Source organism: Muscardinus avellanarius (genome assembly GCF_963383645.1).
Source record: "Muscardinus avellanarius genome assembly, chromosome: 11".
NCBI lineage: Eukaryota > Metazoa > Chordata > Mammalia > Rodentia > Gliridae > Muscardinus > Muscardinus avellanarius.
In genome coordinates, this window is record NC_137797.1 from 68,635,302 (window position 1) to 68,651,260 (window position 15,959).

General features: G+C 53.7%; 1 protein-coding gene across 1 annotated transcript; it reads left to right on the forward strand.

The window, feature by feature from the left end:
• Positions 1–3,542: 3,542 nt before the first annotated feature.
• Positions 3,543–14,508, forward strand: KRT82 (keratin 82; the record flags this gene model as incomplete). Its single annotated transcript, XM_080705870.1, has 9 exons — positions 3,543–3,947; positions 5,879–6,087; positions 8,312–8,372; positions 8,997–9,092; positions 9,453–9,617; positions 12,544–12,669; positions 13,291–13,511; positions 13,718–13,749; positions 14,273–14,508. 9 exons carry the CDS (start codon positions 3,543–3,545, stop codon positions 14,506–14,508), a joined length of 1,551 nt encoding a protein of 516 aa, XP_080561996.1.
• Positions 14,509–15,959: the final 1,451 nt, after the last annotated feature.

The window sequence follows — 15,959 nt, forward strand, 5'->3', positions numbered from 1 at the left end:
AGCCGCTGCCTGCCTCAGTGCCACCCCCAGGGGCCCCCAAGCTTCCCAGCCCTAAGGCCTGATGCTTTGCTGATACCCCATGCCCAGAACCCACAGCAGGAGGCACAGGGAGCAGCAGTGGCCTAGGATTTTCAAGGTCACTCTTCCATCCCTCTGCCTCCAGGCAGGTCCCCACAGAGAAACCCCATCTGCTCCCAGTCAGAGCCCGCCGGGGTCTATTCCAACCCACAGTGACTCAACCGTTCTGGACCACGACCAGGGCTAGGATTTTGCCTTGAAGTACTTTCCAGTTGCGTGGGAGGGGCAATAGCACCTTCCCCCTCCTGTCTGACCCAGACTCACCGCAACCAAAAGATGGTTCCTCTTGCTCAGTCCTTCATGGGGACCTTGGAATTGACCTTGATGTCCCAAGACAGCTGCATGTAGCCTTGGCCAGTTTCCACACATGCTACTCCTCCTTACACGTGACACTTTTCCTGCTGGGTCCTCAGACCAGGAAATATCTTTGCGAACACTGCCATGCATATTGTCCCCTCTCCTCCTTTTATTTGGTCCCTGCCCAGGCCCCCAGCCAATTCCCCCTGAGAACCCCCACCAGCAGAATGTTTGATGAGCAATCGATAGCCCTCAAAATATTGACTCTTGATACCAAAGTAGAATTATTTTATCAAAAGCCCAAAGTTCTCCATGGCCTGTGGCTGCATTAAATGATACATCATAGCCATATTTCCTCCCAAATCTGCCTCATGTAAGCTGATACCAGAATTGCTGTCCTTAAACTGAAATGTCCTGATTATGAGGGTGTGGGGGGCAGGAACTCAGCCCAAAATGCCTGCAGAAGATGCACCAGGAAGAAAGGTTCCAAGTAGCCCGTGAGAATTGCATCGTGAGAGTCCTCCTCAAAATATTGCTCTAGGCTCAGGCCTTCTTCTCTTTCCCTTGTGCTAACCACATATTTCTTCTGGAAAGTTCTATTTCTTTTTTACCTTGCCCTTTTGTCCTTCTTGTTCAACCCCACTTTTCTTTTTTTTTTTTTTTTTTTTTTTTTTTTGCTCATCCTCCACTGTCCCCAAGGGTTGGTTCATCTTCTATCTATCTCTATCTCTATCCCTCCTTTTTCCTCCTTCCCTTCCTCTCTCCCTCCCTCTTTCTCTTTGTCCACCTTTCCTTCCTCTCCTTTATTTCACTCATTTCCTCTTCTCCCATTCTTTCCACTTGGCAACATATTTCCTGCTCTTTCTCTGCTGACGTACGCTTGTTTGTTTGTTGTTGCCTCTCAATCTCTGAAATGTCTCTGTGCTGTGTGGGTTCACCCGTCCCCAGCCCTGACAAGAATGAAGCTCTCTAAGCCCAAACACCAAACTCCAGCCCTGCCAGGAAGAGCCGGATGGTGAGCTCCAGGGGAGGCGCAGTCCTGGCTTTGGTGTCTCCCCTTGCTCTAGGGGTCATGTTCCTCAGTCTCTCCAAGGCAGCAGAGGGAGGGTGCCGGGGAATAAGGGGATGCACTGAGGTCTTTTTGAAGCTGCCCTTTGCAGAAGAGTTGTAAATTCTTGAACACCTGCCATGAGTACAAGACCAAAATGCATCCCGAAGGCAAGGAGGTGGTTCCACAGCGCTGCTGATGTGCACACAGAATCCATGGCTTCAGAAAACAAGTCAAACCTTCTGTGCTGCCCACTCCCTTGTGCTTGCCTGTTTCCTGAAATAGCTTCAATAAAATGTCACCGAGCACTCCAGGTCTTGACTCAGTCAATGTCCTGTCCGTACCTATAGGGCAGCCTCAGAATTGGTAGGGACTGGCAACAGGTGCTGTCGGCCCACCACAAATCCAATGCACCATCCTATCTTCTGCACCTGAGCCCCTGGAAGCCCAGCCCTGTCACTACGACCACCGCCTGGCTGGTAATACGGGGGAGTTCCACTGTATCCACCATGGCTCCAGTTAACCTTGTCCTCACTGTCCTGTCTGCCACTTCACATATCCCCGGCTGCGGGAGTCTGCTCTCTGGCCAGGCCTCAGCATCACTGGAACTATCAGCACAATTTGGGGGCCCACCAGGGCAGAGCGAGAATCTCCTTCCTTTACTCCACACAAAGGTGCCCAGCCTACCCCACCCTCTGCCTCCCATGTTGTCCCACCCAGCACCAAAGCCAAGACTCTGGAGCAGGGGGCAGTGTGAAATGGCGCAACTAGACTGAGATGTCCTAAGCGTGAGAAACACGGAGGTTTCAGTCTCCTACTCCATGTGTGGGCATGGCGAGGAACACAGAGCGTGCTGGTGGCGCTTCCCCATTCCCAACCAGGCTTCTGTCCTGCAGGGCAACAGAGCATGGAGAGGTCTGGCCAGGATTAGGAGGATTCCGGTCCAGCCTAGGCGCCTTGGGCCTCCCCACGCTCCTCACTCTGCTCCTCACTTTTCTTATCTGTCGAATGGCAACTCCCTCACGGTGGTGTCCCAAGCAACAACAAGACAATAGGTGCAAGGAGCTCAGAATAATCCCAGCACACAGTAAACCGGGATTCGTGTTTCTGTCGTTATTATTATTGGCTTCATTTTGACCTGGAAGCAGGTGTTAGTATAAAAGGGCAAGGCCAGGTGGGGTTGTGCCACTGAGATGGACCAAAAGAGGAGGAGCAAGGATGGGGAGGGGCGTTAGGCATCCCCAAAGAGCCAGGTCTGTGCCCTCATGCTGGGAAGAGAGCCTGACTCCACCTCCACCTGAAACAGTCCTGAGAAAGCACTGTCCCCCGAGATGCCTTCAGGCCAGAGCAGGCCACATCCACCTTGGGGAGGTTCCCGAGGGGCAACACGAGCCCCAGACTAATGCTGAAACCATGTTTGGGGGCCCTCGAAGTGTTGGGGAGAGCCCTGGTACCTCTCCCCTCTAGACAGCGATGTCTGTGCCTGAATTGCTGGTGAAGGAGCAGGGCTGGCTGCAGAACCAGAAGCCTGCCTGTTCTGAGGAGGAGAGGGTCCTCTCCTATCCACAAAGCCTTCCTCCTTGGGAGCATCTGGGGTGGCCTAGGGGCCCATGGAGAGGACTGGGGGACCTATGGAAAGATATAGAGACAGCCTTGGCTGAATAAACAGAGCACCCTCAGCATGTCTAATCTGCCCTCTAGTCCCAGGGAAGTCAGGTGCATAATTCATGCCCCTCCGTTTCCCCCCTAGGAAATGACGCCAAGTCCCATTCTGCCTTTCCTTGAGGCTGTACCACTGGATATGGCAAACATCTGTTTGTATAGCCCCTTTCATCACCCCCATAAACAAGGAAGGAGGACAAATGGGACTTTTATAGACCCCCCCCCAGCACTGACCAGTGGCTCCTTCTCTTTGCTCTTTGCTACCCTAATTATCTACCTTGTTACTTAGCAGCTGCCAATCTCCCAAGCTCATAAACCTGATTTAATGGGGACTTGGGGTTTGACCCAGCTTAGCCCTCCACCCCCTCTACCAGATAAAAGGTGGGAGGCTGACCATGACTTGGTCATTCCCGTTCCCCGTTCTCCCCTGCAGGGCTCTCTCTCCGCCTCTCCTGTCATGTCTTGCCGCTCCTTCCAGGTGGGCTCCAGATGCGGCACTCCGAGTTTCAGCTCCTGCTCGGCTGTCGTGCCCCGCGTGGTCACCCACTATGAAGTGAGCAAGGGGCCATGCCGGCCTGGGGCTGGTGGGGGCCTCCGCGCCCTGGGCTGCCTTGGCTCCCGGAGCCTGTGCAACGTGGGCTTCGGGAGGCCTCGGGTCGCCTCCAGGTGCAGCCTGCCTGGCTTCGGGTATCGGGCTGGGGCCACCTGTGGGCCTTCTGCCTGCATCACCCCCGTCACCATCAATGAAAGCCTCCTGGTCCCCCTGGACCTGGAGATGGACCCGGCGGTGCAGAGGGTGAAGAGGGATGAGAAGGAGCAGATCAAGTGCCTCAATAACCGCTTCGCATCCTTCATCAACAAGGTGAGGGGGCAGGCCCGAGGTGCCAGGCCTGGGAGAGGAGACCGCCGCAGAGTGTGCCTAGTGGCTGGTCACAGGGCAGGAGGGGCTGGCAATGGGCAAACCACCCGGTGTCCACTGGCCTCTCCAGCATTCCAGCCACCTGGCACTGAAAGTTGAGTAGGTCAGGCTCAGCACCAAACATTTCTGCTGCTTCCCAGGTCTTTTCTGCTTTTCTTTTCTTTTCTTTTCTTTTCTTTTTAAGTATGTCAACATTCTTTGGACATTCTCTTTAAAAAAAAAGTCACCAATGTTGATTGAGAGCAAATTGTAAGAGGAACCTCCAAAGCCATACGGAAAGAAATGGCCAAACAGACTGAGAGATACCTCTTCTGATGAAGCTTTAACAGTAGAGCTGCCTTCTGTGTGTCTGAGCTGTGTCAAGACTCTTGGACCTGCCAGGCACAGTGACACATACCTGTAATCCCATTACTTGAGAGGCGGACATAGGAGGATCACAGGTTCAAGGCCAGCCTTTGCAATGTAATGAGACCCTCAGCAACTTAGCAAGACTCTGTTTCAAAACAAAAACATAAAAAAGGGCTGGAGCTGTAGCTCAGAGGTAGAATGCCCCTGGGTTCAATCTCAGTACCAGAAAAAGGCTCCTGGGCCTGCATGTGGGGGTGGGCACCATGACACTCAAATTAGGCCTGGAATGAGGAAAAAGAGGAGCAAAACTAGGGACATAAGATGACTGTCACCTAAGTCTTGCATCTGTCAAGGGAAGGGGGCTACCGGAAAGGGGGACATGCTGTCTTTAAAAGCCACTGAACTGGCCTGTCTGTCATCCTTCAGTTGCCCCTGGGTTCTTCTTATACCCCAGGGAGACCCTTGGGGTCAGAAGCCATGCCAAGAGCTAGGCTGGTGTTTCTTCTGATCTTGAGGTTTAGGGCCAAGATTCCCAGGTCAGAAGTCAGGAGCCCTGGGTCTTGCTGTTGATCCACTCCTGTGACCCTGCATCCCTGTACAGGCCACTTACTGCCTGGGCTGGGGACTGTGCTGCCTCCTGGGGAGGAGAGACAGTGGGAGACTCATAGGCAAGCTATGCAAAAGTCCTTCAAAAAGGTATGTGTTAAATCAGGCTTCGTTTTATTTTTAAAGCGTATTTAGTTGTGGTTATAAACTATTCTGAAAGGCTGGGAGCCTCCTGCTGATGTGGCCGTTGACCAGAAGTGGGGCAACATTCCTTCTGCAGTTTTCTTGAGAGGCAGAGCACACAGTACAGGAAATCCCAGAACAAGGACTGGAGACCACGCTCCCTCTGCTCATGACTAGCTGGGTGACCAGGGTCAGCTCACTCAGCTGCTTCCAACCTTAGTTCCAACCCACAAAGCAGAGGAGGTGGGCCAGCAGCCGTCCATGTACTGCAACCTAGGCTCCTTTTCAGAAGCAGCCATACAGGATGGGGCAGAGTAGGCAAAAAGAGCTGTACAGTCCCAGGACACAGCCCTTGAGCTGGCTTCCTCCCCTGCGCTGCAATTAAAGCCTGGACTCCTGATCACCACCATCATATCTTCACATGCAGTCTGCAGAGTTCTGTCCCATACACCATCACAAGTAGGAGTTTTAGGAAGCAAGGGAGGCTTGAAGGAGCAGGAGGTCTGGTCTAGGCCACAGGGCTTGTGAGAGGCAGCCTTGGAGAGCTGGAGAGTGGCCCTGCCCTCGGGCTCTGTGCAGTATTTTTTCTGCTACATGTAACCCCTGAATGGAAAGTGAGGGGGGTCCTCTAAGTCCCCAAAGTAGAGGAGGCACAAAGACACACACACCCTCAGGAGCCAGTCTATGCAGAGACCTTAACTTTTTCGAATCCTAGTGCATTGGCAGTGGTGAGTTGACAGAGGACGCAAATCATTCCTGGTCCCGACTGCCCGGTGACACCCCATTCTTAACTGCAGGTCCGGTTCCTGGAGCAGAAGAACAAGCTGCTGGAGACGAAGTGGAACTTCATGCAGCAGCAGAGGTGCTGCCAGAGCAACATGGAGCCCCTCTTCGAGGGCTACATCTGCTCCCTGCGGAGGCAGCTGGACTGCGTGACCGGGGACCACGGGAGGCTGGAGTCGGAGCTCTGCAGCCTCCAGGACACGCTGGAGAGCTACAAGAAAAAGTGAGTCGGCTCTGCTTCCACCCCTGAGGGGACCCAGCGCAAGTTATAGAAGCATTCTGGGCCTCAGTCTTCTCATCCATAATATGGAAAAACTAAAACTCAGCTCATTAGGTGACAGGACAATTAAGTGGGATAACAAACAGCATCCTATGGTAGCCTACATTTGGCTCACAGTGCAAGCTCTGATATTATGCACTTGTCTTCATCTCCATTCCCACTGCCCTGCCTCAATAAGGCCCTCAGGATCTCTTATACTGTAAGACATGCTCCTTCACGTATTTGGGAGCTCTGATTCTTTGCCCCAAACTATCTACCTGTTCTGCGTTAGCTCCCATCAATCCTTTGCAGATCTGGAACTACTTGCTAGTCCTCCAACAGGTCCGCGAGGCTCTTCCCACCAAGGTTTTTCACCTGCTGTTCCTTCCGCTCCTCGCCTATTCAGCCCACATTTCCTGAATTCCAGCTTCCCAACTCCTCCTCCTCATCATCATCATCAACACACACACACACACACACACACACACACACACACACACACACACGTAAGCTCTAGCACCCACTGTCTCAATTCATTCCCAGCGCTTTGGGGTTGGTGCATTAAATCTCAGGGCAACTGTGAGTCTAGTTCCCAGCTTGGAGTAGGTGGTAGCTGAGCACATGTTAAACAAGAGCTGGCAGGTAGCTGGCTCCAGCACTTGCAAGAGACTGAGGCCCAAATAAACTGCCTCCTGGTGGGTCTTGGTGGGGTCTGCCCGGGCCCAGGGCCCCATGGGAGTGCATGTTGGTGGGGGAAGGTTGAGAAAGACATTTTTCCATTGTGGATAAATAGTACCGATAGACTGAGAGCAACAGTTCATAGGGGCTTTGGATCAGTGAGGAGGAGCCATGTTGGGAACACACATACTGAACCATGAGCCTTATTAGTGGCTGGCACTGTGCCAGGAAGTGTGGGTGCTACAGAGGGGAAAATGTAGCTCCTTTCCTCAGGATGCCCCAGGGGGTTGCTGTAGTGGGGATAGAGCAGAAGGGGAAGGGGATCTCCAAGGAAGGGAGTAAGGAAGAGCTTGCTATGTCCCTTCCAGGGGCTTCTTCCAAATGGGAAATCCAGAGTACTCCTAGAAAGATAGGGTCAGAAACACATACAAGCAAGGGCCAGGGTGTGCCCAGCAAGGGGGGCAGGCTGTGGGGGATAGAGGCATGCCCCTCAGGAGAATAAAGTAGCAAGGTCACAGAGGAGATAGGAGTTGCCGCTCAGGATGAGAACTTTGGATTTTAAACACGCTCAAGAGGAGACGTTGAGATCACGCTGACAAATAATGGTGGCAAAAGCTTCCATCACAAGCAGCCCAGGCCGGGGGCTGTTCTAATGTGTGGCAGACATCAGCTAACTCACAACTGCCTCGCAAGGCAGGACCAGAGTTAACCTCATTCTGCAGGGGATGAAACTGCAGACGATGAAGCCCAGAGAGACCAGGTCATTTACCCGTCTTGGCCTTAGCTGTCACGTGACCGAGCTGGGATTCAAACCTGGGCATAGGCTCCAGAACCCAGTGCCGGGGCTAGAAAGGAAGAGATGGGCATCTGGAGGCACAAAGACGCTTCTGATGGGTCAATGCCACTCATCAGAGTCTCCCCAGGCAGGCTGAGCCCCAGTGCTGACTCCCTCTGCCTTGGAGGAGCTCTGCGGGGGCCCCAAGACTTTGCAGGAAATAGCTGGGCTGCCTTGGTGAGCCCAGCAAAGTGGCTAATTGCTACCTCTGCCACTGGGCTGCAGGTAGAGGCCAGGCTTCCCACCCTCCCCGCAAGGCGGAGGCCAGGGCCAGCTGGGAATTCCAGGAACTGGAGCCAGCTTTCAGATCTGTAAAGACGGCCCTGCCAGCAGCATGACCTTTCTCTGATTCTCAGAGGAAACAACTAGATGAAGGGGCTTCCTCCACAGCAAGAGAGAAGGAAGGTAGCTTTAAGGAGGACTTGCCAGAGGATGACTCACCACAGAAAGAGGCTATGGGGGAGAAGAGGGGGAACGCTTGGAGAGTGGCTGTGAGAAGCTCTGGTAATAATTATCTACAATGAGTGGGGAGGTGTCCCGAGACTGGGCTGGACCTGGTGGTTCCCTAGGGCAGTCAGTGGGTGACGGGTAGAAGGGCCCTCAAAGGCCTCATGCCAAGACCCCTTTCAAACGCTACTCGCCCAGCTAAAGCCTCTCTCCTGCCCATCCCATCAGATACGAAGAGGAGCTCTCCCTGCGCCCCTGTGCTGAGAACGAGTTTGTTGCCCTGAAGAAGGTGAGGGGGACACATGGGGAGGTGGAGGCCCAGAGCCAGCCCAGCTGGCCTTAGACACCAGCCCTCGGGCTGTGGCTAGACATGTCCACAACCTGTCTCCACCCCGCCAAAGCCCACACCTCGGACTCCTGCGCCAGCCCCACTGACCTGAAAGAAAGGGAGGCCAGGCTTCTCTCCCCGGCAGGGACTGGCCTGGCCTCTACTCAACCGTGTGGACCAAAGCCACGAGAGGTTCTGTCTGCTGGGGATGTGATTAATGTCAAGTCAACAGCAAAACAACAGCAACAACAACAAAACCCTGACTTAAGCCCTTCATGGATTAAACCAATTGCTATGATTCCTTAGACAGGTAGCTGAAAATTTCAAGGCCTAGCTCTGCAAAGGGTGCTCTGTAGGCTCCTCAGAGCCTTCCCTTCGGGGTGTCAGGCCCAGGCATGACACCCCAGGACTGGGGCCTTCTCCCTGCCTGGTCCCTTCACTCCTTCCCTTATACCTGGCCTCAGGGAGCAAAGGAGGCCCACACCTGCAGCTGCTGCCCACTGGCTGAGGCGCCTGAGTGGCAGGAGGCAGGGCCCTTGCGTGCCCCCAGCTCAGGGTTGTGATTCTGTCACTGCTCTGCTGCAGGATGTGGACACCGCCTTCCTGATGAAGGCTGACCTGGAAACCAACGTGGAGGCGCTAGAACAGGAGATCACCTTCCTGAAAGGCCTGTTTGAGGAGGTACTGAAGCCATGCTGCTCCTAGGTGCTTGATCAGAGGCGGGTCCTGAGGGAGCCAGAGAGGAGGTAAGAAAGCATCTGCCCAGTGCATGCCTTTCCAGAGCAAGAACAGGAAGAGATACCATGGAACTGCAGATGCTTAGGGAGTGGAGCTCCTATAAGTCAGTCGCTCAGATCCTTGGGCCCTTCTGGGAAAGCCTGGGCTACTCCAGGATGGGTACAAGGGAGGAGCATGTTGATGACGGGAGGTTGCACCTCTATAGCAGAGTCCTGTGCAAATCGCTGCGGGAAGGTCAGAGCAGGCTCTCCCTTCCTGCCCCACATCCTCAGAGCTCACTCCTCTACCCCTGCCCTCACCCAGGAGATCCTCCTGCTGCAGTCCCAGATCTCTGAGACCTCGGTCATTGTGAAGATGGACAACAGCCGGGAGCTGGATGTGAACAGCATCATCGCTGAGATCAAGGCCCAGTATGATGACATTGCCAGCCGGAGCAAAGCTGAGGCAGAGGCCTGGTACCAGTGCCGGGTGAGGCTGGCGGATGGGAGGGGCAGGGGAGCAGAGAGAGGAGCTGGGGGAGGGAGAGGAGAAGACCCCAAGATGCTCTCTGCCCCCAGAAAGCCAGTGAGGCACAGATGAGGGCTGTGCCATGCCATGGGACCAGGGTACCCCATAAGCTCCAGCCCTACTGTTTCTGTGGGACTAGTTCCGGTCGCTGTAGAGCATGTGGGAGAGACCCCACAGGCAGGCCAGGTTTGCTACCAGGATGCCAGGTGCCAGCTTTATTTACCTGCAGATTCGCCAGAAGTGCTCCTCTAAGCAGCCTTCAATAAACCTAATTGGTGATGATGGCAGGGGACTCTAGGCTTGGAGACGTGGGAGGAGGCGGTGGCAGGGGATGGTTATTGGTGGCAGAGCAGAAATGGTGATTAAGGTAGGCCCAGACTCAGTAATTAGGGGATTGCTGGGAGGGCAGGGGGGCCCCAAAGGGCAATTTCATTTAACAAATGCTGTCATGCCAGTCTCATGCGTTCACTCACTGGGTCGCACATTCTGCAATGGTTTGTTGAGCACCCATTGTGTGCTCAGCGTCATGCTGGAAGCTGGGAATTCAGCGGCGGACAGAATGGCCAGCCACCTCTGCCTGCGTGTTGCCCTCTGAGAGCCAGGGGAGGGCTCTCAGAAATAAGAATATAGGATGTATGTTAGACTCAGATACGTGCCAGGGAGAAACTAAATCAGGGTGCGGAGCATTGTGGAAAGGTGGCTTTAGACAGGGTGGCCAGGGGAGATGGCCTCACATGCTGGTGGCACCAAGGATACCAAGAGTCAGGCTCCCTGGAGCCAAGCAAATGACAGGGGGAAGAGGAATATGTGAGCAGCCACCGTGAAAGACAAGGGGCACACAGGGGTTCCTAAGGGCCAGCAGCAGGCTTAGGGGACTGATGACAAAGGTTACAAACTGTGTCTGGAAAAGCAGAGGCAGTGTCATCTGATCTGCTGTGGAGGACATGGGAGATGTCACTAAGCAGAGGACGGGGAAGGGAGTGCCAGGGCTTGGAGCAGCAGGAGCCAGGGCACAGAGGCAGGAAACTGAGCTCCAGCTTGGCCGTCTACTATGAGGGAGACTGTGGTAGACAGATGGCTTGGGGCCATGTAGGACCCTGCAAAGAACTTAGGAGGTTTTTGTGAAGATGATGGATACTGCTGCCCAGATAGTGCTGTAAGTGTTACTCTGTCTATTCTGAAGATCTGTGGTCATCAGAAATAATCAACCAGCCCTGGTCTGGAGTCAGCCCTGGCGACTCAGCCCATGGCCCAGTTCACCCTGCTGGCACCTCCACCCACGGCCCTGGGCCACCCATCAGTCACTGGCCTCAGGGAATACAAGTTTATTTTCCCATTCTCCCAAGTCAGAGCCATAAAGACAATTCTATTAGTTAGAAATTGTGTTTAGCTACGAGGATCAGAATTTTAAAAAAAAAGAGTTGAAACAAATCCAGGCTTTGTGTTCCCCTCTGATAACAAGGTACAAAAATAGACTGCCCAGGATGGCACAGGGGTTTTATTATTCCACCAGGGAGCCAGGATCCTTCTAGCCATCCATTCTGCTTATCATCCTCAACATGTTTTCATGCTCATAGTTGTTTCTTGTCCCAAGATAGCTGCAATACCTCCAACATCACTCCACTCGATCGTGGTAAGCAGGAAGAGAGACTAGAGGGAGGAAAACATGCCCACAGGGCAGTCCCACTTACAGAGCGTTCCTAGCGGCCCTGACCGGCAATGACCATGGATCACATTGATCAGGCTGGGAAGTGCTCTCTTATCTGGGCTCGAAGGGTTATATTTTAAGTAGAGAAGAGTAGATATTTATTAGGCAGCTGCAGGCTTTCCCACAGCAACCAAATAACAGAAAAGCCAGAATGATATATTCTCTCTCTCTCTCTCTCTCTCTTTCTTTCCCTCCCTCTCTCCCTCCATCCCCTCTCCTCTCCTTTCTTCTCCTTCTCCTTCTCCTTCTCCTTCTCCTTCTCCTTCTCCTTCTCCTTCTCCTTCTCCTTCTCCTTCTCCTTCTTCTTCTTCTTCTTCTTCTTCTTCTTCTTCTTCTTCTTCTCCTCCTCCTCCTCCTCCTCCTCCTCCTCCTTCTTCTTTCTCTCTCTCTCTCTCTCTCTCTCTCTCTCTCTCTGCTGGAGATCAAACCCAGGGCTTCACACAGCCCCAAGCCACCTGTCTGGCTCAGCCTCCCTCATACTGCACGGCAAACCCAGAGCTCACTTTCCTGCCCCTATGTCCTGGCTCCTGCTCCAAGCCTGGAACTCCCTTCCCCGTCCTCTGCTTAGTGACATCTCCCATGTCCTCCACCACTAAGCCATATCTCCAGCCCTTAATGTGCATTTTCTATGCAAGATGTTTCCACCCACTATCAAAAACTTTGAAATTGGCTAATTTTCTAAATCTATAAATGTAAGTTGTGTACTTACCCTTCGAAAATTGAATTCAGTGTTGAAAAGTTTAAAAAAAGTGTTTAGCCAAGGTGGGACATACATTGCCTTTTATTTTTAATTGTTATGAGTCCTTAGTTTGTTAGTATCTCAGGCTGAGCAGAGAAACTCCCTCCAGGGTTCAGAGACACATCTAAAATGGAGCAAGCCCTTGGAATAGGCTCTGGAGTAGAAAGAAAGGAATTGGAGAGGAGAGGAGAGAAGCTTGGCGCTTGAGGGGAAGTTGGCAAGCTCGAGGGCTCGGGGCGATGGGTGAGGTGGGAGCAGGGAGTACCATGTAAGGACCCCAAAACCGATCGAAATGGAAAGGAGACAGGGAGTAGATCAAGTGTCAGAGCCAGAGAGCACCCAGGCTAGGAAGTCCCCGGAGAAAAGACCTGGAACAGGGAGCATGGGGCTAGGAGGCACGCCACGCGGAGCCTGGGAGTCTAACTGCTCTGTCCCCACAGTATGAGGAGCTGCGGCTGACCGCCGGGAACCACTGCGACAACCTCCGCAACCGCAAGAACGAGATACTGGAAATGAACAAGCTGATCCAGCGGCTGCAGCAAGAAATCGAGACGGTCAAAGTCCAGGTGAGGCCACGAAGGCTCCTCGCCGTGAGCTCCACAGAGAGAGACTGATCACAGGCAGGGCTGTGTGGGCAGCTCCAGCCCTGCCTGTGAGCCCCTAACCAGGAAACAAAACTGCTCTTCACGGAGAGGAAGCAAGTCCTTTCTATAAGAGCTGGCCACAGCGGGGTGGCAGCCTCAAGAAATATTCAGGTCCTCAACATAAACTGTCAGAAATGAAATAGCAAAGGAATCGAGAAAAAATGTTCTCACAATCCCTTCAGACCCAGACTCTGGTCTCACGACCCTGAACTTCAAGGTGACTTTGAGTTGCTCATAAAATCAGACCCATTATTCACCTAGGCTAGTGAAGAACAGCCAGGCACTCAAAATATATTAGCCTCTCTTCCTATGAAAACCTGCTGAGCATATCGAAAAGGGAAATCTCACCATCTCCCTAGAGTGTTTTTGAGAGAAAACTGCTCCCAATCCCCAGGAGAAGCCAGCTGTCACAAGCTTAGAGCAAAATCCACAGCAATTTTGAACCTGGCAGGTACCACCATATGTCATCTCTGTCTTTCTGAGGGTCCGGCTCTGGGCTCCAGGGCTCCTCCATGATGCCTTCCCATGCCCTCTCCCCCACAGCGCTGCAAACTTGAGGCTGCCATAGCTGAGGCCGAACAGCAGGGCGAGGCAGCCCTCAATGACGCCAAGTGCAAGCTGGCCGAGCTGGAGGGCGCCCTGCAGAAGGCCAAGCAGGACATGGCCTGCCTACTCAAGGAGTACCAGGAGGTGATGAACTCCAAGCTGGGCCTGGACATCGAGATCGCCACCTACAGGCGCCTGCTGGAGGGCGAGGAGCACAGGTGAGCTCTGGGAAGGACAGGCACAGGGGTCTGTTGTCCCACCCTCAGGCAGCTGGTGCCTCTGCCACCCACCCGCAATCATGGAAAATCCAAACAACAAGCAACCTTCAGCCCCCTGCTGGGCATGGTGAGGAAGGAGGCACCACCTTGACCATCTTGTTCTCTTGGATGCAGTTACCTTGTCTTCTTTTCCCTCCTCTCTCCAGGCTGTGTGAAGGCATTGGGCCCGTGAATATCTGTAAGTAGACCAGCCATGCCCCAAGCTCTGGGTCTTGGGTGTTGATCAACCCAACACAAAACACACGCCACTCTACCCCGACTTCTGGGGTTTCTCCTGCCCCATGGGAAGGGCTCTGCCTACTCTGAGCCTGTGCTGAGGGAGAAGGCCTCTGGCTGGGTTGTCCATATCTTTGGGGAGTCAGAACTAGGAGCAGAGGCACAGATTGTCCCCGGAGGCCCCAGGAGGCCACACCAATGCTCTGCTAAAGGGTGAGGGTTTGAAGAGGCTCAAGAGGGAGGGATCCGCAGAGTAGAGACGGAGAGGCGGTAAAGCAGATACCAGATCTGGCCTTGCCACAGCTCTGGGGAAGGAGAGAAGCACGTGGGGAGATTCCAAGCAGTGGGTGGTGGGGGGGACCCAAGTAGGCAAGGTTGGCAGTGAGCAGTCACAGGCAGAGGATTGGCCTGGCTCAGCTGTTTCAGGGCAACTCCCTCTGACCCACGCGGAGTGGGGCCCTGAGCACCCCTTCATGTCTCCACAGCCGTGAGCAGCTCCAAAGGCGCCGTCCTGTACGAGCCGTGTGTGGTCAATGGGCCCATGCTGAGGACCGAGTACTGCACCGGGGGTACTGGCGTCCTCAGGAGCAGCGGGGGCTGCAGTGTTGTGGGCACCGGTGAACTCTACATCCCCTGTGAACCCCAAGGGCTCCTAAGCTGTGGGAGTGGGCGCAGCTCCAGCACAAAGCAGGCCACTGGGGGCAGCGCCTGTGGCCACTAGCGTTAGCACTGGAGCCGAGGCTGGAAACCCAGGGGACAGGGCCCTGGATGTCACACTCCCACGGGGCTGAAGACCAGGAGATTCCAAAACCTTACCTTTCCCATATTGACTCCAGATTCCCCAGGGGGTTTCCACTTGGAGCTGCCCTCAAGGTCCTTCCTTATCTGTGAGAGCCTCCTATCAAGTAGCTGGGTGCAGGCCCTAGCTGGGCCTATGCTGAGATGGGATGTAGAGAAAGAGGAAACATTGTTCCTGTCCCCTGGCCTGGTGACAGTTGGCCCTAGTACAGCCAAGAGAATGGCAATAGCCCCCACTACTCCTCTTCTGGGTGAGAAGGCCAATGGTTGAATCAAAGTCCTTCTTTGTGAAGAGCCCATGCAAGTTTCCCCACAAAGCCGGCCTCCTCTCCACCCCCACTCAAGACTCCTATCTCCCTTCTCTCCGACTCTCATGCACTCAGGAAAAGTGAACATCTTTTAGCACCCACCTGAAACACACTTTATTGTGAATGTCTAACGGAGACACCCCCAAATCCCACTCCGAATTCCAAAGCCAAATGCCAGGACCATTCAGCATCTGCCAACGTCCTCCCAACAAAGGCACTCAAGAGATGGTCTCTGGGCAGTAGATTTCTTGCTTGGGTATGTTGCCCTCCAACTATAAACATCAGTGTTTCCTGAGCTCTCATTGGCAAGGGATGGGGGAAAATCACCTAGAAGAAAAGGTAAGGGAACATGGAATAGTTACTGGATAGCTGGAAAATGAAGAGCTGACCTTATTGCTGAGTGGAATCAGCACCCCCTCTCTGTACATAGCCACTCACTTCCTGCTCCCTCTCCCTTTAATTCCTCTTGCCTTGGGGCTTTGGGTCTGTCGTGAATGCAGCCCCCCCTTCCAGTTCTGTGGGTTACCCAGTCACTCAGAGACTCTGGTTTGGGACTGGGAGAAGGTGGAGGAGGTGCTGGGCTGACCCCACCTCCCAGGAGCCCCTCCTACAGTCCTGCCCAGCTGGGACCCTAGTGCTCTGCCAGAGCCTCTGGGCTCTCTGTTCTCAATAAACTGACTTTATTTGCACATGAGAATCACGATGACTCACCTTGCTCTGTGTTGGGGGAGTGCTTTAGGCTGAGGGGAATTATGAGCAGCCTTTGGGGACTGAAGGCTTGGGAAGGGAAGTAAAAGTTGTTATACCAATAGAAAGTGACATATAAATGAGTTGAAAGTAGCCTCTGGAATAAAGGTGTCTCCACACGATTCGTACTCAAGAGCTGCCCATCACCCCCAGTAGTTTGCAAGCCACACGCTGTGTTAAAACCACGAGCCTACACGGAGCCCTGCACACAATCTAGAGAAAACCCATGGGTTCCCTATCATGTCTAGTCTTGGCAGCTCCCAAGCCTTGGGCTCTGTTGCCCCAAGCCCTAGTCTGGAGAAAAAGTAGCAAAGATAGG